The 25,594-nt window shown below is 38.2% G+C and overlaps 1 protein-coding gene across 11 annotated transcripts in view; it reads right to left on the reverse strand.

The window, feature by feature from the left end:
* Positions 1-1,068: 1,068 nt before the first annotated feature.
* Positions 1,069-25,594, reverse strand: part of LOC120488259 (NACHT, LRR and PYD domains-containing protein 3) — a 65,647-nt gene continuing 41,121 nt past the window's right edge. Inside the window, exons 2-15 of one of the 11 annotated variants that reach the window (XM_089131923.1) lie at positions 23,971-24,022; positions 23,532-23,593; positions 23,197-23,301; positions 22,868-22,972; positions 22,539-22,643; positions 21,498-21,593; positions 20,793-20,888; positions 18,235-20,031; positions 17,751-17,921; positions 10,948-11,118; positions 7,735-7,905; positions 4,526-4,696; positions 1,321-1,494; positions 1,069-1,216 (exon numbers count right to left, since the gene is read on the reverse strand). In XM_089131923.1, coding sequence (XP_088988049.1) covers positions 1,195-1,216; positions 1,321-1,494; positions 4,526-4,696; positions 7,735-7,905; positions 10,948-11,118; positions 17,751-17,921; positions 18,235-20,031; positions 20,793-20,888; positions 21,498-21,593; positions 22,539-22,643; positions 22,868-22,972; positions 23,197-23,301; positions 23,532-23,593; positions 23,971-24,012 — 3,288 coding nt within the window. In that variant the 5' untranslated portion in view covers positions 24,013-24,022 and the 3' untranslated portion in view covers positions 1,069-1,194. Of the gene's footprint in view, positions 1,217-1,316; positions 1,495-4,525; positions 4,697-7,734; positions 7,906-10,947; positions 11,119-17,750; positions 17,922-18,234; positions 20,032-20,792; positions 20,889-21,497; positions 21,594-22,538; positions 22,644-22,867; positions 22,973-23,196; positions 23,302-23,531; positions 23,628-23,908; positions 24,023-25,594 lie in introns of those variants that run through there. The other 10 variants (XM_089131921.1, XM_089131929.1, XM_089131919.1 and 7 more) reach the window with 10 other exon arrangements.

Below are 25,594 nucleotides of genomic sequence, written 5' to 3' on the forward strand. Positions count from 1 at the left end.
ACCTTGAAACTCATAATTCAGGTGAATAGTAATATTTACAGTAAATCAACAAAACAGAGGACTCTACTCACTCCTGTTACATTAACTCACTCCTGTTATTTTTCATAATGCACAAAAGAGCCATGAGAATCATTCCCTCAGATTTCAGGATCACACAAAGTAATAATTTTTGTAGTCTAAATTGCTAAAATAACACAATTTAATCAAAAATCAAAGTGCAGTATTTATGTTCAAATTAAGAAATTTTGTTGAAAAGTTTGCTTGTTTGTTTTGTTATTTTTGGTTGTGTTTTTTGCTGCTTGAAGAAGTACATAACTGAGGTTAGATAAATAAATACTTGTCAGTGGTCACTTTGATATGTATATATGTATGGATGTATATAACAACATAATAATTATAATAATATAAAAATTGTTAATTATAGGAACGTCAGAAATAAAGGGGTGCATAAGTTTTACTTCTTCCTACTTTTCACCGTGCAATAGAATTATGTTAAGAGAGGAACAATAAAACTTCCTGCTATAATATCAACTATTAGTTTGACTGTTTGCTGAGGTTGTGTGGGATAATAAGAGCGATTAACGCTCTTTCCCGCCATTTGTTTAATCAATTCAATTGTAAATTCAGCATCTACGATTCTGTTTCAAGAGCAAATATCGCTTACTTTAGTGTATAAGATATGCTATAATTAGCCTAATTTACATATAAAAATGTTGTGTTTGTGCTGAAAGGAATAACTGATTTAGTTTAAAGGCTAACTCGTAGTGATCATGTGATGACACAAATCTGCACCTTAATCATAATTAACCTTTCACACACATCAACACAAAGACAGAACAATAATAATGTGAGAATGGCAAATATCCTCTTCAGATGAGCTTCAATAAAATCTCAGGAAGACTTTTGCTAAACACATTTAAAGCATCATCATCATTAAACTATTAAACATCCAGTTCCCCGAAACACAGATGAAACTCAGCTCAGATCATTACGGTAAATGTAGTGCGTGTGTTGAGCTGCTCACTTCACAGAGACGGCTGATGAAAATAACACCAATTCACTAATACATAAATGAGAGGAAGACTTTATTATATCATATACAAAAGAATCATGTACATTTATATACAGAAAACCCAGTGAGGGTCACGTGACTTTAGTGATGATGATGATGATGTCTCTATAGTGGCTCCATATTCACCATCCTCCATTTCTGTCACTAAAATAAAACAAAGACAGTAACACATGCATTACTGACAGATCTGTTCAGAGGATTGACTCGTTCAAGTGACATTATTATATTATTTATGAATCAATACTTACAGCCGCAGTGTCTTCAGTTTATAATGTGGATTATCTTTTAGAGCAGAGAGACTCTTCACACTTGCATGTTGTAGATTATTCCCTCTCAGATTCAGTTCTCTGAGGTGTGAGTTTGATCTCAGAGCTGAAGTCAGAGCAGCACAACCTCCAGCTGTGATCTTACAACCCCACAACCTGTAGAACAACAACACACACTTTAATCTCTCAGTTCAGCAGGAACTACACAACCACAGAGAGACTGAGATATTAAATACTAAGGGCCAGATTTACTAAACAGGGAAAATTATCACGAAAGCGCAATCCTATAAAAGTGCAGATGGGAGAGGAAAGTTCAGAGTTTGATCTACTGGCGAAGCAGAACTTAAAGAACAGAGACGCAGACGGATCATTTCCATCATGACCAACACAATCTACCAGTTAGCGTCTGGTTTCAGACCTGCTCTTTTTGGCCGGTAAATAAAGGCACAAACACCGGGAGCCTGATGCAGAAATGTTGCATACACAACAAAAAAAGTATTGAAATGTTCGTACACAATTTTCCATGCACATGTCGGCATTAATAAAAAATAAACTAGTGTAAATATGTGCACACCGTACGGACACTCTAGACGTGCGTACACACTCTTTCACTGGAGTGAGCGAAGACATGAAGTCAACAGAATGATTTAAACTGTTTTACATCTGCTATACACATTTAAATTAAATATGCCTCTCTCATTACTGGAGTTAAGCACTGAAATATAATGAAATCATTGTCCAGAAGTTACAACATTATTTCTTTTTACTTAAATATAAATATTTGTACTGACTAAATAGCAGATGTTCTGAGAAAATATTCTCACGCAAATAATGATTGTTACATGTGCATGTATTTGAGCTTCATTTGTTCTATGTTATGATGTGTTTGTCCTCTAGGGGGCGAGTGTGTTCATGTTTGTGTCTTTCTTTATTAGGGACTGATGGCCGCTGTTGTGCCTAATTTCGACCCCCTGCCAAATTATTACCCCCCTCGTTGAAGTCAGTACCTGATTGCCTAATCCCAACCCCGCCCCTAATCATAACCCCTCCCCCACAACTAATCCTAAGCCTACCAATGCTAGGGGGGTAATAATTTGGCGGGGGTCAAAATTCGGCACAACACCGGCACCTGTGGTTCGTGTACGTTTGGCATAAGAAGTTCAAGCGGCCGAATCTGTGCGGCGGGGGAGGTGCTCGAGCGGCTCTGTGTGCTCCTTTGTTGTGTCTTACTCTGGTTCATTTCCCTATTATCAGTCCGCTGACTCAGTACTGTACGATCTGCTGCACGCAGGGGCTGTTGGTGTCGAACACACACAGAGAGGAGCATAATCATAACCCCTTTCATGCTCTTCACACTGTTATGAAAATACTACTGCATTTGAAGGACAGAATTGGAAGGAAACGGTAACGTTTTACATTTAAAATGTTTTGTAAGTGATGTGCCGAGTCAGACAATTATTTACACTGCAAAGAAATATATAATCCTCAGGACCAGAGTTGAGGACCACTAACATAAAATGGATATAAATATCAGTCGTCACTCTATATCTGCCAATAACATGTCTTATGCTGGGCTTACACCAAAAGACTTTGAAAAGATTTAGAAAAGACTTTATAAGATTATCAGCTCACATCTAAAGACTTTGGGTTCAGAGTTTTTAGTCTCAGACTAAAGATTTTACAAACACTGAATCTTGTAGTGACACTATTTATAAGACTACAACTAGATTATTTTAGCTTCCCAACAAATTCCTCCCATCATTCCGCAGGTTGTGTGAATGTGAAAGCTACACGGATTAGGGGGCGCACTTCTTCAGGAAGTAAAGTATCCTGCGCATGTGTCCTTATTGTGATGAATTCAGTTAAATAAAACACTTTTAAGGGATGATAGTGTTGATGATTTACCTTGGATAAGAGCGAGAGTGAGCCTGAAGTGTATTCGTGCATTGGAATCAGAGCAACACATTTGGAAATCCCTGTCGCCTCAGAAGAGTCCGTTTGCAAGCAACAGAAGTACACCTTATGTGACACGCACAGTAAACCTGTATTGTACACTCAACTGCGCATAATAGCAGAAATTGAATAGAAAATATATATATATATATAGACTATAGGCCCTATACCGCAGGTATTTTCCACACTATAAGGCGCACTTAAAAGCCTTTAATTTTCTCAAAAAACGCCTTATATCAAGCGCCTTGGATAAATTGGTTAACAACGCTCCGCGTTATTAAATTCGCCCGTGAACTCGCGCTCGTGTCCATCTTATGCCCGCTTTGTCACACGGCCAGTTCAACCTCGTATAAATCAGGTTAGCTATGTGTGTCTCCCGCTCACGAGCGCTCACTCTTAACAGACACACGTTCCCGGCGCTGCTGCTGCTCCAGCCGGCTCCCTGAGACAGCTCCCATGAGTGGGTCTCGAACTTGTGTCTCTGGTGTGAGAGGTGGACACGCAAACCTCAATTTTATTGGTTGTTGATTGTTTTACATCACTAGGACTACGCTAGGACTTACGATAATATCAGACATGTTTGATATGAAAGACTAGAGAAAGACTGGCAAAAATCGGGTCGTCGACTGCAGATTATCACCTCACATTTAAAGATCGAGATGACGGGAGCGCGCCGAGATTTCAGTGAGATTCCCAAAGACTGCCTGTGACTGCCTGTAGACTGTGAAAATCCTTTGGTGTAAGCCCAGCATTAGTAAGATGATATGTAAATGCTTACTTTTATTATTAAAGCGCGGTAATTTAAAAACATATAATGTAATGCAAAACAATGATGATTGAGATATAAATTAATAAAGCTTCCTCAAAAGCCTGATGATTATATTTGATACATTTGAACATGATTATTTTTTATAAAGATGTATGGATAATCAAGTAAACCTTAGTGGCTTCAGTCCAAATTATCATCTTGAAATATTACTAACATTATAAAGGTCATTCCAGAATTACTTAAAAAATCTGTAAAGATTTCACAGCAAAAAGTCACATGACCCACTAGCTGAAGGGACACGCTTTAAAACTATAAACCATCAGCCAGACAACAGAAGGAAAGTAGTAGATTGTGTGAAACAGGTTTTTATCATGTTGATAATTTAGATTAAATATGATACAGAGTGAATTAAAGGGTTAAAAAAACATTATTCTTGTCTCAGTTATGATTCATGTATGATCTTACGTCAGTTTCTCCAGTTTACAGTGAGGATCCTTCAGTCCATCAGAGAGCAGCGCCACTCCTTTATCTCCTATTATATTCCCAGTCAGATCCAGTTCTCTGAGGTGTGAGTTTGATCTCAGAGCTGAAGTCAGAGCAGCACAACCTTCATCTGTGATCTCACAATCCCACAACCTGTAGAACAACAACACACACTTTAATCTCTCAGTTCAGCAGGAACTACACAACCACAGAGAGACTGAGATATTAAATACTAAGGGCCAGATTTACTAAACAGGGAAAATTATCACGAAAGCGCAATCCTATAAAAGTGCAGATGGGAGAGGAAAGTTCAGAGTTTGATCTACTGGCGAAGCAGAACTTAAAGAACAGAGACGCAGACGGATCATTTCCATCATGACCAACACAATCTACCAGTTAGCGTCTGGTTTCAGACCTGCTCTTTTTAGCCGGTAAATAAAGGCACAAACACCGGGAGCCTGATGCAGAAATGTTTTTTTGATGCACAACAAAAAAAAAAAAAAAGCATTGAAATGTTCGTACACAATTTTCCATGCACATATCGGCATTTATAAAAAATAAACTAGTGTAAATATGTGCACACCGTACGGACACTCTAGACGTGCGTACACACTCTTTCACTGGAGTGAGCGAAGGCATGAAGTCAACAGAATGATTTAAACTGTTTTATCTGATATACACATTTAGATTAAATATGTCTCTCTCATTACTGGAGTTAAGCATTGAAATATAATGAAATCATTGTCCAGAAGTTACAACATTTTTTATTAACTTAAATATAAATATTTGTAATGACTAAATAGCAGATGTTCTGAGAAAATATTCTCACGCAAATAATGATTGTTACATGTGCATGTATTTGAGCTTCATTTGTTCTATGTTATGATGTGTTTGTCCTCTAGGGGGCGAATGTGTTCATGTTTGTGTCTTTCTTTATTAGGGACTGATGGCCGCTGTTGTGCCTAATTTCGACCCCTGCCAAATTATTACCCCCCTCGTTGAAGTCAGTACCTGATTGCCTAATCCCAACCCCGCCCCTAATCATAACCCCTCCCCCACAACTAATCCTAAACCTACCAATGCTAGGGGGGTAATAATTTGGCGGGGGTCAAAATTCGGCACAACACCGGCACCTGTGGTTCGTGTACGTTTGGCATAAGAAGTTCAAGCGGCCGAATCTGTGCGGCGGGGGAGGTGCTCGGGCGGCTCTGTGTGCTCCTTTGTTGTGTCTTACTCTGGTTCATTTCCCTATTATCAGTCCGCTGACTCAGTACTGTACGATCTGCTGCACGCAGGGGCTGTTGGTGTCGAACACACACAGAGAGGAGCATAATCATAACCCCTTTCATGCTCTTCACACTGTTATGAAAATACTACTGCATTTGAAGGACAGAATTGGAAGGAAACGGTAACGTTTTACATTTAAAATGTTTTGTAAGTGATGTGCCAAGTCAGACAATTATTCACACTGCAAAGAAATATATAATCCTCAGGACCAGAGTTGAGGACCACTAACATAAAATGGATATAAATATCAGTCGTCACTCTATATCTGCCAATAACATGTCTTATGCTGGGCTTACACCAAAAGACTTTGAAAAGATTTAGAAAAGACTTTATAAGATTATCAGCTCACATCTAAAGACTTTGGGTTCAGAGTTTTTAGTCTCAGACTAAAGATTTTACAAACACTGAATCTTGTAGTGACACTATTTATAAGACTACAACTAGATTATTTTAGCTTCCCAACAAATTCCTCCCATCATTCCGCAGGTTGTGTGAATGTGAAAGCTACACGGATTAGGGGGCGCACTTCTTCAGGAAGTAAAGTATCCTGCGCATGTGTCCTTATTGTGATGAATTCAGTTAAATAAAACACTTTTAAGGGATGATAGTGTTGATGATTTACCTTGGATAAGAGCGAGAGTGAGCCTGAAGTGTATTCGTGCATTGGAATCAGAGCAACAAATTTGGAAATCCCTGTCGCCTCAGAAGAGTCCGTTTGCAAGCAACAGAAGTACACCTTATGTGACACGCACAGTAAACCTGTATTGTACACTCAACTGCGCATAATAGCAGAAAATGAATAGAAAATATATATATATATATAGACTATAGGCCCTATACCGCAGGTATTTTCCACACTATAAGGCGCACTTAAAAGCCTTTAATTTTCTCAAAAAACGCCTTATATCAAGCGCCTTGGATAAATTGGTTAACAACGCTCCGCGTTATTAAATTCGCCCGTGAACTCGCGCTCGTGTCCATCTTATGCCCGCTTTGTCACACGGCCAGTTCAACCTCGTATAAATCAGGTTAGCTATGTGTGTCTCCCGCTCACGAGCGCTCACTCTTAACAGACACACGTTCCCGGCGCTGCTGCTGCTCCAGCCGGCTCCCTGAGACAGCTCCCATGAGTGGGTCTCGAACTTGTGTCTCTGGTGTGAGAGGTGGACACGCAAACCTCAATTTTATTGGTTGTTGATTGTTTTACATCACTAGGACTACGCTAGGACTTACGATAATATCAGACATGTTTGATATGAAAGACTAGAGAAAGACTGGCAAAAATCGGGTCGTCGACTGCAGATTATCACCTCACATTTAAAGATCGAGATGACGGGAGCGCGCCGAGATTTCAGTGAGATTCCCAAAGACTGCCTGTGACTGCCTGTAGACTGTGAAAATCCTTTGGTGTAAGCCCAGCATTAGTAAGATGATATGTAAATGCTTACTTTTATTATTAAAGCGCGGTAATTTAAAAACATATAATGTAATGCAAAACAATGATGATTGAGATATAAATTAATAAAGCTTCCTCAAAAGCCTGATGATTATATTTGATACATTTGAACATGATTATTTTTTATAAAGATGTATGGATAATCAAGTAAACCTTAGTGGCTTCAGTCCAAATTATCATCTTGAAATATTACTAACATTATAAAGGTCATTCCAGAATTACTTAAAAAATCTGTAAAGATTTCACAGCAAAAAGTCACATGACCCACTAGCTGAAGGGACACGCTTTAAAACTATAAACCATCAGCCAGACAACAGAAGGAAAGTAGTAGATTGTGTGAAACAGGTTTTTATCATGTTGATAATTTAGATTAAATATGATACAGAGTGAATTAAAGGGTTAAAAAAACATTATTCTTGTCTCAGTTATGATTAATGTATGATCTTACGTCAGTTTCTCCAGTTTACAGTGAGGATCCTTCAGTCCATCAGAGAGCAGCGCCACTCCTTTATCTCCTATTATATTCCCAGACAGATTCAGTTCTCTGAGGTGTGAGTTTGATCTCAGAGCTGAAGCCAGAGCAGCACAACCTTCATCTGTGATATTACACCGATACAACCTGTAGAACAACAACACACACTTTAATCTCTCAGTTCAGCAGGAACTACACAACCACAGAGAGACTGAGATATTAAATACTAAGGGCCAGATTTACTAAACAGGGAAAATTATCACGAAAGCGCAATCCTATAAAAGTGCAGATGGGAGAGGAAAGTTCAGAGTTTGATCTACTGGCGAAGCAGAACTTAAAGAACAGAGACGCAGACGGATCATTTCCATCATGACCAACACAATCTACCAGTTAGCGTCTGGTTTCAGACCTGCTCTTTTTAGCCGGTAAATAAAGGCACAAACACCGGGAGCCTGATGCAGAAATGTTTTTTTGATGCACAACAACAACAAAAAAAAAAGCATTGAAATGTTCGTACACAATTTTCCATGCACATATCGGCATTTATAAAAAATAAACTAGTGTAAATATGTGCACACCGTACGGACACTCTAGACGTGCGTACACACTCTTTCACTCGAGTGAATGAAGACATGAAGTCAACAGAATGATTTAAACTGTTTTATCTGGTATACACATTTAGATTAAATATGTCTCTCTCATTACTGGAGTTAAGCATTGAAATATAATGAAATCATTGTCCAGAAGTTACAACATTTTTTATTAACTTAAATATAAATATTTGTAAATAACTAAATAGCAGATGTTCTGAGAAAATATTCTCACGCAAATAATGATTGTTACATGTGCATGTATTTGAGCTTCATTTGTTCTATGTTATGATGTGTTTGTCCTCTAGGGGGCGAATGTGTTCATGTTTGTGTCTTTCTCTATTAGGGACTGATGGCCGCTGTTGTGCCTAATTTCGACCCCTGCCAAATTATTACCCCCCTCGTTGAAGTCAGTACCTGATTGCCTAATCCCAACCCCGCCCCTAATCATAACCCCTCCCCCACAACTAATCCTAAGCCTACCAATGCTAGGGGGGTAATAATTTGGCGGGGGTCAAAATTCGGCACAACACCGGCACCTGTGGTTCGTGTACGTTTGGCATAAGAAGTTCAAGCGGCCGAATCTGTGCGGCGGGGGAGGTGCTCGAGCGGCTCTGTGTGCTCCTTTGTTGTGTCTTACTCTGGTTCATTTCCCTATTATCAGTCCGCTGACTCAGTACTGTACGATCTGCTGCACGCAGGGGCTGTTGGTGTCGAACACACACAGAGAGGAGCATAATCATAACCCCTTTCATGCTCTTCACACTGTTATGAAAATACTACTGCATTTGAAGGACAGAATTGGAAGGAAACGGTAACGTTTTACATTTAAAATGTTTTGTAAGTGATGTGCCGAGTCAGACAATTATTCACACTGCAAAGAAATATATAATCCTCAGGACCAGAGTTGAGGACCACTAACATAAAATGGATATAAATATCAGTCGTCACTCTATATCTGCCAATAACATGTCTTATGCTGGGCTTACACCAAAAGACTTTGAAAAGATTTAGAAAAGACTTTATAAGATTATCAGCTCACATCTAAAGACTTTGGGTTCAGAGTTTTTAGTCTCAGACTAAAGATTTTACAAACACTGAATCTTGTAGTGACACTATTTATAAGACTACAACTAGATTATTTTAGCTTCCCAACAAATTCCTCCCATCATTCCGCAGGTTGTGTGAATGTGAAAGCTACACGGATTAGGGGGCGCACTTCTTCAGGAAGTAAAGTATCCTGCGCATGTGTCCTTATTGTGATGAATTCAGTTAAATAAAACACTTTTAAGGGATGATAGTGTTGATGATTTACCTTGGATAAGAGCGAGAGTGAGCCTGAAGTGTATTCGTGCATTGGAATCAGAGCAACACATTTGGAAATCCCTGTCGCCTCAGAAGAGTCCGTTTGCAAGCAACAGAAGTACACCTTATGTGACACGCACAGTAAACCTGTATTGTACACTCAACTGCGCATAATAGCAGAAAATGAATAGAAAATATATATATATATATATAGACTATAGGCCCTATACCGCAGGTATTTTCCACACTATAAGGCGCACTTAAAAGCCTTTAATTTTCTCAAAAAACGCCTTATATCAAGCGCCTTGGATAAATTGGTTAACAACGCTCCGCGTTATTAAATTCGCCCGTGAACTCGCGCTCGTGTCCATCTTATGCCCGCTTTGTCACACGGCCAGTTCAACCTCGTATAAATCAGGTTAGCTATGTGTGTCTCCCGCTCACGAGCGCTCACTCTTAACAGACACACGTTCCCGGCGCTGCTGCTGCTCCAGCCGGCTCCCTGAGACAGCTCCCATGAGTGGGTCTCGAACTTGTGTCTCTGGTGTGAGAGGTGGACACGCAAACCTCAATTTTATTGGTTGTTGATTGTTTTACATCACTAGGACTACGCTAGGACTTACGATAATATCAGACATGTTTGATATGAAAGACTAGAGAAAGACTGGCAAAAATCGGGTCGTCGACTGCGGATTATCACCTCACATTTAAAGATCGAGATGACGGGAGCGCGCCGAGATTTCAGTGAGATTCCCAAAGACTGCCTGTGACTGCCTGTAGACTGTGAAAATCCTTTGGTGTAAGCCCAGCATTAGTAAGATGATATGTAAATGCTTACTTTTATTATTAAAGCGCGGTAATTTAAAAACATATAATGTAATGCAAAACAATGATGATTGAGATATAAATTAATAAAGCTTCCTCAAAAGCCTGATGATTATATTTGATACATTTGAACATGATTATTTTTTATGAAGATGTATGGATAATCAAGTAAACCTTAGTGGCTTCAGTCCAAATTATCATCTTGAAATATTACTAACATTATAAAGGTCATTCCAGAATTACTTAAAAAATCTGTAAAGATTTCACAGCAAAAAGTCACATGACCCACTAGCTGAAGGGACACGCTTTAAAACTATAAACCATCAGCCAGACAACAGAAGGAAAGTAGTAGATTGTGTGAAACAGGTTTTTATCATGTTGATAATTTAGATTAAATATGATACAGAGTGAATTAAAGGGTTAAAAAAACATTATTCTTGTCTCAGTTATGATTCATGTATGATCTTACGTCAGTTTCTCCAGTTTACAGTGAGGATCCTTCAGTCCATCAGAGAGCAGCGCCACTCCTTTATCTCCTATTATATTCCCAGACAGATCCAGTTCTCTGAGGTGTGAGTTTGATCTCAGAGCTGAAGCCAGAGCAGCACAACCTTCATCTGTGATCTCACAATCCCACAACCTGTAGAACAACAACACACACTTTAATCTCTCAGTTCAGCAGGAACTACACAACCACAGAGAGACTGAGATATTAAATACTAAGGGCCAGATTTACTAAACAGGGAAAATTATCACGAGAGCGCAATCCTATAAAAGTGCAGATGGGAGAGGAAAGTTCAGAGTTTGATCTACTGGCGAAGCAGAACTTAAAGAACAGAGACGCAGACGGATCATTTCCATCATGACCAACACAATCTACCAGTTAGCGTCTGGTTTCAGACCTGCTCTTTTTAGCCGGTAAATAAAGGCACAAACACCGGGAGCCTGATGCAGAAACGTCGCATACACACAACAACAAAAAAAAAAGCATTGAAATGTTCGTACACAATTTTCCATGCACATATCGGCATTTATAAAAAATAAACTAGTGTAAATATGTGCGCACCGTACGGACACTCTAGACGTGCGTACACACTCTTTCACTGGAGTGAGCGAAGACATGAAGTCAACAGAATGATTTAAACTGTTTTACATCTGATATACCCTTATGAAAAGAAAACATATGTACCATATATGAATGATCAATATATTATGTGGTTTAACAGTATATTTGAAAATATACAGAATAATATATTGTTTTAGTTTATTACAATATACTGAATAATACATTAGGAATTGCCGCTTTTCATACATAGACAAATATGTGACAATATATCATAATGTGTATTACTACTAAATATAAAATTAAATAGGCTACTTCATAACATAGATGTATATGTGATTGGATATGGTGCTGCATGTGTAATATATTGCAGATATATTAACTCATGCAACATAAACACACATATTTAGGGAAATAAATAATGTAATACATTTCTTATATTTTTTTATTATTTCCATTATCAACCTTATTCTTGACGACCTTTACTGTGTTTTGAATTATGGGTGGCACTTCCGGTTTCGGGAACTTCAATTAAAAAAGGCTGAAACGAATCATTTCAAATCATAAGGTTGTCCTACAAATAAAGCTGATCCGTCAATTTTTCTTCATGATTTATTTTCAGTCATCATGAGAATAACGTTATCTACTGGTATTTTAACGTGACATGTTATAACAAGAGCATCTATGGCAAGAGCTGTTTTTAGTCGCTGCTTTCTTTTCCTCATGATTATTTTCTTTTTTCCCCTTTGCAATCCGATGTAAAAGTATGAAAAAGGACAACATATACGGCACATTTGTGGCCTGTTCTCCTGAATTTAATTTACGATATATGCCATTAATAATTCACTGGAAAACATGAAGAAGCTCTCGTTATTCTCCTCAAATCCTCAAGTCTCTTTCCAGGTTTGTTTTCACATGTTAATGCAATTTATAATCTGTCAAAATGACGGAAATTACTTTGAAATAGTGTCACGTTATGCTGAAGTTAATGAACATTTTTGATTAAGGCAACATAAGTTACAGTAGGTGGACAACCAGAATGTCGTTTACCGCCGCGGCAAGTGCCGCGGTAAATCTACCGCGGCAAAAATAAACCAGCCGTATTTCAAAGTCGGTGGCGAAATGACCACCAGGTGGCGCAAAGGGACATTTAGCGAAAGCAAAACGTAATTATGTAAAAGTAGCCTACATTTTAAATAGAATATAGCTTTAACTAGAATAGAAACTTTTAGGCTATAGGAGAACATTTTATTAATCAAAAGTCGAAATTAATCAGTCATAATTAATCAGTCAGCGAAAATAAAGTGCTGCTTTCAATGACGCTAATGCGAAGACTGAAGAGTGCTCCTCTCGCGTGCGCACACTGACTGCTGAACAACCGAACTTCTGGGCTTTTGTCAGTGAGAAAAGTCGTGGTCGAGTGGTAGAACATTGGTACAATTATTTTGATGACACTGTTTCGAATCCCGCATAAACATGTATTAAAATTACCTTGCATTTCTATTTTACATTAAGGAACAAATCTCTTCCAACAGATTGACTTAATTTACATCTTCAAAAGCAGTTATGATAAAAAAAAAAAATTCCATGTAGATAAAAAAAAAAAAAATCATAACCAAGCTAAGCAAGTTGCGATTTGCCGGTGGGGTATTTCCCCCTCCACAGTAATCAATGCTATAATTCGCCTAAATAGACAATATCAAATATATATTTTTAAATATGCAACACGCGCGTTTAAACAACAAATAGCCTAATAAAATCTGAACCAGCGCTTCTGCGCCTGTATTGACACATAACATGCAGCGTGCGTTTCAGTTTCAGTGGCCTTAATAGCCTATTGTTTGACAAACGCGGCGGTGGTGACTTGAATTTATTTATTACTCATTAGACCGAACACATGGCTGAGTGGTAGAGCATAGGGCTACTGTTTTACCATTACAAACACATGGGTTCGAAGCTTGCTCAAACATAGATTACTATAGTTATATTTTATATTTAGGCTATTAATGCAGAAAGATTTGTTCTAAAACTCTGTTACACCATTTAGTTTTTTTGCTTATATTTATAAAATAAAATGACCATGCATTTCTATTTTAAACTAAGGAACAAATCTCTTCCAACAGATTGACTGAATTTACATCCTCAAAAGCAGTTATGCAAAAAATATAGAAAATAAAACTTAATGGGGTTCCATGTAGAATTAAAAAAAACACCCCCCCCCCCTCCACAGTAATCAATGTTATAATTAGCCTAGACCATATCAAATATATTTATTTATTTATTTATTTTTAAATATGCAACACGCATGTTTAAACAACAAATAATAAAATCTGAACCAGCGCTTCTGCTCCTGTATTTGAGAGATGTCAGTTTCAGTTTCAGTGGCCTTAATACATTGATTCACGGCTTTTTAAAATGTCACAAATTGTTTTGAGGTGGTTTTGAACGAAATATTGAAGTTTATAATGGAGTATTTTTTTTGACACACCACCACGCCCAGTGTAGGCCTAGGATCAAAATCTACCCAATATATCGGAAAATATTTGAGTGGGTCAGACATGATTTTGACCACCAATTAAGTTTTGTTTTGTAGAAAGCTTGTAAATTTCGTTTCGGATAAATTCTATCTTCATTGTAATAAATGTTTCATCATCAAATTGACTGGATTAACACATTAGAAGTAAATATCAGACAATATAATCAGGACACAGAGGCGCGATATGAACTAGAAAGCTTTAAATGTCTACTTTTAAACAAAACATTTAAACACGAAAATAAATTGGCAACTCTCTGCGTAAGTAGGCTAATTCGAAGTAGCCTATGCGTTTAGGCCTATGCGCGTTCACTGCGAAGGCGAGTCAGCATCATCAACTTTATCTTTGCTGCTGACACAGACAGAAAACACTAGTTTACTAGAGTTTAGAGGAGCATGTTTGCAACAATAACACAATCAAACAGAATGTAAGCCCTGTGTGTATGCATGTGCAGTTGTGTGTGTGTGCGTCACACGTTAAATGTTTTAGAATGTAACACAACATTCAAATGCAAATATGCGCCCTCCCCCACTTGAAAGCCCGTGTGTCCACCAAAGCGTTTTTCCACACGCCTGGCGTGTTTTCCCCCAGAATTGTTTTCAATGGGAGCGCCGCGTTTTTTTAAACGCCATGAGCGTAATCAAAGCAGCTCCTGAGATTAGACTAGCGTTTTTAGTATGTCCTTTTTTTCTTCGAACAATTCAAGAACAATATAGGCAGGCTACAAATTTAACATGGTTTATTTTTTGTAAAACTTTAAAACTGGCCTTTACTTTTCTTGACGATTCCTCGGTAGCTTTTGTTTGAAGGCATTCAGTTGCTCCAAAAACACTAACGTTAGAAACATAACTGCACTTTATCACAACGGATTAATAAACCGTACCCACGAGTTCCTAATCCGTGCTCTCAGATTTGTAAACCGTGCCCTCAGTTTTTGCAATCTGTACCCACAAATTCATAAACCGTGCCCACGCTTTCGCAATCCGTATGGGTTTGTAATCCGGACTCACGGGTTTGTGGCTCGTCCCCCAGAGTGTGCCGCATGATTCACAACATAAGATGCGTATCTCCTGTTTAGATGCGGGATGCATTGCATTGTTTTTAAAATCCTTTTTTAAAATGGATCATTTCTTGCATTTAAAAAAAATAAATACATTTAGGATACTTTTATTTTTAAAGTAAATTTTTAGAGGAAAAAGCTCAGTACTATAATAAGGGAAAATAATAATAATAATAATAATAATAATAATAATTAACACAGTTCAAAAACTGTAAAAGGTTTGGTTATAAGTTATAAATTATTTTATGTTAAATATATTACTGTCGTCGGTTAACTCATTCATAGTAGCCTAGTAATGCAAATAAAAATGCATTTAGGCTAGAAGACGCTTTTATCCACAAAAAAGAACAAAGCAATTCGTCAAATGTCAGTCTTAGACAATAATAATAGGCTACGATTCTAACAAACAAACACAGGTTTTAACGTATATCCAACTGTTTGTGTGCATGTCACGGCCACGGCCGCAAACACTTGCATGTTCCTATCAACAGTGGAACAATTTATAATAATCTAGCATTTCTGGTCATACGGAAAAAAATACATAATACATTATTTGCAACTACTTTATTTGTGTAAACTCACAATAACAAGAAAACGTCGTTATTTTTCAGACACATGCCTATAAATCACCTAAATCATCTCTCACATGCTCTTCTCATTTAGCACTGCGGGCAAAATATAGTTTTTAGAAAGTAAAATCTATTTTTTTTTTCATATTAATTTGCGAATATTTTAAATGTTTAATAAAGGCAAAAAGTCAGCCTATGCGTCAAAATCTTGTGTTTAGGCCTATATTTGTGATATTCTCAGCCCTGTTTTATTATTGTCTAACCAGGCCTATTATGACTGACATTTGACGAATTGCTTTGTTTCTTTTTTTTTTTTTTTTTATAAAAGCGTCTTATAAATATGTAGCCTAAATGTAATAATAATAGCATATTATTATTAGGCCTATTATTTGCGTTTATAACTTCAAATGAGTTCAATTAAGACAGGAGTATGTAAAACAATTTATGAATGTTTTATTTTTATAGACCTATAACTTTGTGTTTGTCTTAGGCTATATTTATTTTTTTATTTTTTTTGTAAGTGAAGTCCTTTTAAAAACAATGCATCCCGCATCTAAACAGGAGGCCTGGTTGAATCATGCGGCACATTCTCGGGGACGAGCCACAAATCTGCAAGTCCGGATTACACACCCGTGAGTAGCCTACGGATTGCGAAAGCGTGGGCACGGTTTATGAATTTGTGGGTACATATTTCAAAAACTGAGGGCACGGTTTACAAATCTGAGAGCAGGGAATAGGAACTCGTGGCTACGGTTTATTAATCCGTGGGCACGAATTGTTAAACCGAGGGAACAGTTTGAGAATTCAGTGAGTAGCCTACAGTTTATAAATTGAAGGGACGGATTGCAAAAGCTACCTATTTAAGCTTCAAGAACGGTAGGATAAACATAAAAGCTGTCGGCCAAGCGCATGTAACGAGGTTCGATCTTGCGTCGTTTGGAGGTATATGAGGTTGAGGATGATGCGTTAACCACACAGCTATCACTGGACTGCTGATGCGCTGTCGTCTTATACGATTCTAAAGCCTCATTGATGTAGCCTAATATGTTTTGACTGCAATGTTTTAAGGTTTCATTATTTTTTCAATTTAATTTCAGTATTGTGATTAATTAATTAATTTAACTACGTTTCACTTGAATTAATCTGCTACCATTTTTCAATCGCTCTGAAAGAGCCGCGGCGCAGCTGAAGATTACACAAAAAACGGACACTTTTCAAAGTCTGTGATTGTAGCGCCTCTTAGTGGCCAAAGGCAGCAAATACACCTCAACTTTTACCGCCGCGGCAAACCTGCGGCGGTAAAAACCACATTCTGGTTGTCTACCTACTGTACATACATATATATTAGCATTCAGTGATATTTAACCAAAGACTCGCGCTTTTGGGGTTAATTGGTCTGTTGGAAGTACATGTTGATGCTTTTACACAATTTTAAATTTAATGTTCGATGGTTGAAGGGTGAGTATATTAATGTCATCTCATTGTGACACTTTCACTGATTGTTTACAGCTTAACGAAAGTCACACCCATAATTCACGCAAAGCACCATGGGGCCCAGGAATACTGTGGATAAATGTTTCATAATTTCAAGCTAGTTAAAAGTACTTTCACACCTGCATGTACTAATGTATTTAACCAAAAGACCATCACTGAGCCGAGGAGTGCACAGACATTACTAAAATATAGTAATTGTAGTTTTAATGTTGTTTGGCCGATTGTCAGCCTCACCACAGGCTCTCCTCTTCAGCACAATGGTCACCCCAAAAACACACACCAGAAAACCTTTTACACTCCAAAATAACAGAACATGAAACACTAACAGATCTCCCACTATATTAATATTCAGCAAAACACATTAAATAACACTTGCCTTTTACTTGCTAAAAAAACTATAAACCATCAGCCAGACAACAGAAGGAAAGTAGTAGATTGTGTGCAACAGGTTTTTGATCTTGTTGATAATTTAGATTAAATATGATACAGAGTGAATTAAAGGGTTAAAAAAACATTATTCTTGTCTCAGTTATGATTCATGTATGATCTTACGTCAGTTTCTCCAGTTTACAGTGAGGATCCTTCAGTCCATCAGAGAGCAGCGCCACTCCTTTATCTCCTATTATATTCCCAGACAGATTCAGTTCTCTGAGGTGTGAGTTTGATCTCAGAGCTGAAGTCAGAGCAGCACAACCTTCATCTGTGATATTACAATCCCACAACCTGTAGAACAACAACACACACTTTAATCTCTCAGTTCAGCAGGAACTACACAACCACAGACAGACTGAGATATTAAATACTAAATCTGTGTGGGTTTAATGCTTTCATTACTTTTTGTTGACTTTTGCTGTATTGTGTGTAAATTACGATCTGAAAAAATATAGTAAAGTGTGACTTTTGTTTAAAAAAATAAATCAGGCCAAATTATTACGACCATTGACAACAAAGAACAGCGAAACACATCACTACAACACACACACACACACACACACACACAGAGCGAGAGAGAGACAATGATTGTCCTCACACTTACTTTGCTGATCTGGAGGCTTCAACTACAGGCAAGAGCTTCTGAAGTACTTCATCTGGTGATGTGTGGTTCTGGCCTTGATTGGTGCTAATGTATTTCTGTAACTCAAACTCATCCAAACACTCTGAGGTTAATAAAACAAAGACAACAGCTGACCACTGTGACGAGGACAATCTGGTGCTTGAAAGACCTCCAGATCCGAGACACTCCTGGATTTCATTTACGAGAGAAAGATCACCCAGTTCATTTAAAGAGTGGAACAGATTGATGGATTTCTCTGGTGAGGGATTCATTCTTATTCTCGTCTTAATGTAATCAATTGTTTTGTCTTTACTGTACTGGATGTTTCTAACATGTGTCACAAGGCCTTTCAGGAGCTTCTGATTGGACTCCAGCGAGAGACCCAGAAGAAACCGCAGGAAAAGATCCAGATGTCCATTTGTACTCTGCAGAGCCTTGTCCACGGCTCTCTGGTGCAGGTCAGATATCGTGTGACATGTGAACTCATGTGCATGTTTTGAGCCGAGGGTTTCATTGAGCACATCCCTCTCGTACAGCAGGAATGAAAGCAGCACATAAAGAGCTGCTAGATGCTCCTGAATGCTCAGATGAACAAAGCAGAAGACTTTCCCTTGACAAAAGGCTAACTTTTCTCTGAAGATCTGAGTGCACAATCCTGAGTAAACTGATGCTTCGGTCTCATCAATGCCACACTCTCTCAGGTCATCCTCATAGAAGATCAGATTGCCTTTCACAAGCTGCTGAAAGGCCAGTTTCCCCAGTTTAAGGATCATATCTTCATCCTTCACTTTCTTCTCATAATCCTTCTCATGTTTTATATTGGTCTGAATGATCAGGAAGTGTGTGTACATTTCAGTGAGAGTCTTGGGTATTTTTCCTTTCCATGATTTCCTCAACATCTTCTCTAGGACAGTGGCCGAGATCCAGCAAAACACTGGGATGTGGCACATGATGAAGAGGCTCCTTGATGACTTCAGGTGTCTGATGATTTTATTGGCCAGACTCTGATCACTGATTCTTTTCCTGAAGTATTCCTCCTTCTGTGGGTCATTGAATCCTCGTACCTCAGTCACTCGATGGACACACTCCGAGGGGACGAGATCGGCTGCTGCTGGTCTGGAGGTGATCCAGATGAGAGACGAGGGAAGCAGATTCCCCGCAATGAGGTTCGTCAGGAGCACGTCCACTGAGGCGGATTCAGATATATTACACAGTTTCACTTTAAAATCCAGAGACAGACGACATTCGTCCAGACCATCAAAAACAAAGACCACTTTATATTCATCACTGAATGGTTTCATTTCTGCTGTTTCAGGGAAAAAGACATGAAGAAGCTCTGAAAGACTGAGTGTTTTGTCCTTCAATAGGTTGAGCTCTCTGAAAGGAAGTGGAAACATGAGCTGGATCTCCTGATTCTCCGTCCCTTCGGCCCAATCCAGGACAAACTTCTGCACAGAGACTGTTTTTCCAATGCCAGCGACTCCTTTAGTCAGCACAGTTCTGATGGGTTTGTCTTGTCCAGGTAAAGGTCTAAAGATGTCTGTGCATTTGATCGGTGTGTCCTCTGTTGCTGCTCTCCTGGATTGAGTCTCAATCTGTCTCACCTCGTGCTCATTATTGATCTCTCCACAATCACTCTCAGTGATGTAGAGATCAGTGTAGATCTGATTCAGAAATGTTGGGTTTCCCTGCTTTGCTGTTCCCTCATAAAGACACTGAAACTTCTTCATCAAATTAGATCTAAAGGTCTTGAGGGCTTTGGCATGTTGATGGTCACTGCTGTAAGATAAAATAAAATTGTAAAATAAAAAAATATAAATAGCCTACATTTTAACAGGATATTGTATTTCATCAAGATCCTGCTATGTAAAGCCACGTTTCCACCGCAGGAACTAGGAACTTTGGGGTGGTACTCGGTGTGTTTACACCGCAGGAATCAGGGTCTAAATGAAGTTCCGGGTAAAAATGTTCCCCCCCGAAAGTCTCTGCTGGCGAGGTGGTACTTTTTCAGAGTTCAGGAACTTTCGGGGTGGGACTTGTGCGCTGAACGTGCTGATTGGTTCTTACCACGCTATTCTTTCTGTCCGATGGTGCGATCGTCCCATCCATCTCACGGTCAATGTCTGCTGATAACAAACGTCTACTTTTATATCTAGCATTACGAGCTGTCTGAATAAGCTTTGGGTGCTCGTCTCTTTTCAGCCGTTTTGTTAATTACCTCGTTAGTAAACCAATCGCACACAAAAAAGCAGCAAAGCTTGAATCTGCTCCTTACAAAACTCAAAACAAACGCGCAGGCTAGGAAGAGCAGTCGCACACAGTTCAACGTAATCTTCACGCCCCGGACCGGTACTTTAGTACGCGGTGTAAACGCAGTAAGCAAGCGGTCTAGGGAAAAAAAGTTCCTGTGAAAAAAGTTCCTGGTAATTTTGGTGGAAACGCGGCTTAAGACTTTTTGAATACATTTCAAATGTCTGTCAAATTAATCAATGTAAATATAAACATGTGTAATAAGATAAATGATTTAGTAAAGTGTTTACCTAAAGCCAGGATCAGTGTGTCCACTAAACTTAAGTGGAGGATCCATTGACCAGTCACTCTTCATGGACACACAGCTGTATCCTGGAGGGTCCCGTCTGTGGATTTAGTTAAACACAAGTGATTGTAATTCACACACTCTTAAATGCATGACTTTTGTAATGAACTGATTCAGGTGACTGGATTAATCCATTAATATTTATTATGCTGTTGTAAATCTTTAAATTAATGCATTGCATACAGTCTCTATAAACCCTTTAAAGTCCCCGTGAACCAGAAGTTGCAAACGATTTTTCTCCAGTGCTGTGACGTATTTCCAAGTGAAACGGAATATTGAACAGAGGGCAGGGTTTTACTCTAGCGCTCCTCCTCTCCATCTTTCGCTCATAGCAAACTAACGGTTTGAGGGGAGTGGTTAAGCGTTTCCCCACCCAAACTGTGAAACCTACGTCATCAGAAAAAGAAACCGTTCCAGACCGGAAGTAACTTTTCAGATTTTGATTAAAGATTACCAAGGTAAAACATTTTTTTAATATATATTTACTTGCGTGGATTAATTGTTCACCACAAGACTAGTAATATGCGCTAACAAAGTAAATAGGTTCAATTTTGATTTCACGGGGACTTTAAAGCATTAATAATGCACTTGTTTTCTTAGTTTCAACACAGATGATGTAATCAGATATATGGTTTAGTAAAGTGTTTACCTAAAGCCAGGATCAGTGTATCCACTAAACTTAAGTGGAGGATCCATTGACCGGTCACTCTTCATGGACACACAGCTGGAGTCTGGAGGATTTGGTCTGTTTAGTGAAATTAACACAAGTGAATGTAATTCACACACTCTTAAAATAATCACTTTTGTAATGGTCGATTGTTCTTGTTGAATTAATAATTAGGTTAGTTGGAGTTAGTAGGTTAGTTGCTGTTGGAGACATTACAGAAAGTGCAACTGTTATAATGCTCATATTCACATATCAGAGTTGTTAAGTAAGCTCTTCATTCTGAAATGCATTGAATAGAGCAGACGTTTCCAAACTGGGAGCCGTCCAGTAATGGGGTTATTTTCAGGAAATTCAAACAATAAACGCCCTTTTGATGTGTCCTTGTGTTTTTATTAAACTTTAATTTAAACATTTAGATTGTCTCTCATGCCTGCTTATTTTCACCAAGCATTACAGTTATGTTACGACATTTTGTTGTTGCACACTACAGTAAGATTGATCAATATGAGACACAGTAAAAATAGTACTCGCGCTAAATCAAGAAAACAAGATTCAAACATTTAGACTAACTGTGTTGAGCTGTATAACAATGATTCTGTCGATTAATGTATGCAAACAGTTACTTGCCTGTCTAATAAAATACATAATATATAAAAAGCATATTTGTGGTTTCTATGGTTTCTACTAAATAAAACCGGAAATTGAGGGTAACGCAGGTATGATGTCATTGAGAGGCGACCCACTGCTTAAAATAGCTTATTTCTCTGGATTAAATATTCTTTGAAACATTTGGGATAATGTAAGTGCACAAGTCAATGTAAGTGCACAATATATAACATTGTACTAGTGTTTTTTGGATACTTTAATCCAAATATATTACATATTGTGCTTTTAATTATCTAATTAACCCCAACACTTCTTCAGTGTTACTTTTGTATATAAACACAGAGCAGTGTTAAATGAACACAGATGATTTTACTGTGCACAGATGTAATTATATAAATGGTTTAGTAAAGTGTTTACCTAAAGCCAGGATCAGTGTGTCCACTAAACTTAAGTGGAGGATCCATTGACCGGTCACTCTTCATGGACACACAGCTGGAGTCTGGAGAGTCCCGTATGTCCCATCTTAAACACAAGTGAATGTAATTCACACACTCTTAAATGCATGACTTTTGTAATTGATTCGGGTGACTGAATTAATCCATTAATATTTATTATGCTGTTGTAAATCTTTTAATTAATGCATTTCATACAGTCACTATAATCCCTTTAAAGCATTAATAATGCACTTTTTTTCTTAGTTTCAACACAGATGATGTAATAAGATAAATTTTTAATACTGTGTTTACCTAAAGCCAGGATCAGTGTGTCCACTAAACTTAAGTGGAGGATCCATTGACCGGTCACTCTTCACGGACACACAGCTGGGGTCTGGAGGGTCCCGTCTGTCCCATCTTAAACACAAGTGAATGTAATTCACACACTCTTAAATGCATGACTTGTGTAATTGATTCAGGTGACTGAATTAATCCATTAATATTTATTATGCTGTTGTAAATCTTTTAATTAATGCATTTCATACAGTCACTATAATCCCTTTAAAGCATTAATAATGCACTTTTTTTCTTAGTTTCAACACAGATGATGTAATAAGATAAATTTTTAATACTGTGTTTACCTAAAGGCAGGATCAGTGTGTCCACTAAACTTAAGTGGAGGATCCATTGACCGGTCACTCTTCATGGACACACAGCTGGAGTCTGGAGGGTCCCGTCTGTCCCATCTTAAACACAAGTGAATGTAATTCACACACTCTTAAATGCATGACTTTTGCAAGGAACTGATTCGGGTGACTGAATTAATCCATTAATATTTATTATGCTGTTGTAGATCTTTTAATTAATGCATTACATACAGTCTCTATAACACCTTTAAAGCATTAATAATGCACCTTTTTTTCCTTACTTTCAACACAGATGATGTAATAAGATAAGTTTTTAATACTGTGTTTACCTAAAGCCAGGATCAGTGTGTCCACTAAACTTAAGTGGAGGATCCATTGACCGGTCACTCTTCATGGACACACAGCTGGAGTCTGGAGGGTCCCGTCTGTGGATTTAGTTAAACACAAATCTTAAATTCATGACTTTTGTATTAATTGATTCGAGTGACTGAATGATTCTATTAATATTTATTTTGCTGTTGGAGACTTTACATCAGGTGACTTTACAGCTAGTGCATATCCACATATGTGAGTAATTGATTAAGATACTTTATTTAATACCGTCTTGCATTCTATAGTCACTTAAGCACATCTACAGCATTAATAATGAACAATTTCTTAGTTCAACACAGATGTAATCAGATAAATGGTTTAGTAAAGTGTTTACCTAAAGCCAGGATTAGTGTGTCCGCTGACGTTACGTGTAGGATCCATTGAGCGGTCACTCTCCATGGACACACAGCTGGATTCATATGACTGTGATTTTTGCATCTTAAATGAACTGAAACAAAACATGAATATGTATGCTAAATTAATTACCACCAGTCATTCTCAGGAAATTACTAAATAAAGCCATGTGACTGAAAATCATATTTTACCAACTTTTAATTCTTAAAGTAGAAGGCCAAATCCTTATACCCTCGTATTTAGGATTAGGTCTTTTAGGTTAAGAATTCAAAGTTGGTAAAATATAATGTGGTTGTGGTGGTAACACACAACTTCAATGTCCCTCAGTACGGGTACTTTCAATACATGCCAACTCTTTACATGGCAACATTTTGAGCATAAATGGCAAAAAAAATGGCCTAAACTCGCGAATCCAATCGTACTGCACCTCATTATTCCTGTGCTTTGTGCCAGAAGAAAAACTCGAGAGACAGTTTTATATTGTGCTGACATCACATTAAAGGGTAACTAAACCCCTGGTCAGAGCCTGACTCCACCCACTAGCAATATTTGAAAAATGCTGAAAAAATGGGCAGACCCCAGCGGGGCTAGGGGGCGTGCACCTGAGACCCGCCGTGAGTGACAGCTGCTGTCAGACTCTAAAATAGAGCGAGACTAGTCTGGAGTGACTCAATAGCTGCCTTTGCAACAGAGCGGCCATTTGAAGTCGAGGACTTTTCTCCCTCACCTTCACCTTCACCTGAAGTGGATGAGGGTGAATTGTATGTATACACAGGGCCAAATCCATTCGAGCCGCTGGCTCAAACTGCGGTCTTAACTCCCGCATCGCGACCGGCATCTGATGACTTATGTCGTCGAGTTGATCTCAATAGCGCACGCTATTGATATTATGCCGCTATATGAAAAAATCCAGCAAAATGCACCGGCTCGTTTGTCGACCCTAGAGGATTAACTTTATCCTAACCATAAATTGTGATTAAAATATCCATGATCACTCACATCAAGACGCCGCTGCGGTGGAGGAGTCCATGCAGGACGAGCAGTGTTTGGCACTGCGTGTGGAGAAGCCCATGTCCACCTCCGTTACTATCCTGATCACTGTACTAAACACTGATAAATCTATGCTAACTTGAAGCTATCCTAACTGTACTATGCTACTAGCTACACAAAATAATCTAAATTATCTATATAATGCTATGCTAAATAGATGCAACAATACTCTATCCTGGTCGTTTTCAAAAATAATCTAAATAACTATATAAATGCTATGCTAACTAGATGCTATTATATGCTATAGTATCCTGATCGTTTTCAATATTCATAAATCCAACTCCTGACTCGCTACAGTAGTTTTGACGGAACCAGATGCTTTTATACCAGGGGCTGCCAAGGGCGTGGTGAGCTCGCACCAAGGGTGTGACAGAGTGCGTCTGAGAGTTCGCTACGTCAGCAAGTACCCCTACTGCAGGAGCTTTCCGTTTAACCTGAAGAGGGCAGCACTCAGACGTTTTTACACCATATATTTGAAAATCAAAACACTTTATACTCAATTGTCAAAAAATGTACTCGAATCAATGAACAGCATTTATGAAGCTCCATTCTTACAGATCATTAACTAAAAAAAGTTGTTTTGGTGTTTAGTTACCCTTTAAGCAAAATTATGTCC

This window comes from Pimephales promelas, chromosome 6, assembly GCF_988280905.1.
Source record: "Pimephales promelas chromosome 6, fPimPro1.hap1.1, whole genome shotgun sequence".
Lineage (NCBI taxonomy): Eukaryota > Metazoa > Chordata > Actinopteri > Cypriniformes > Leuciscidae > Pimephales > Pimephales promelas.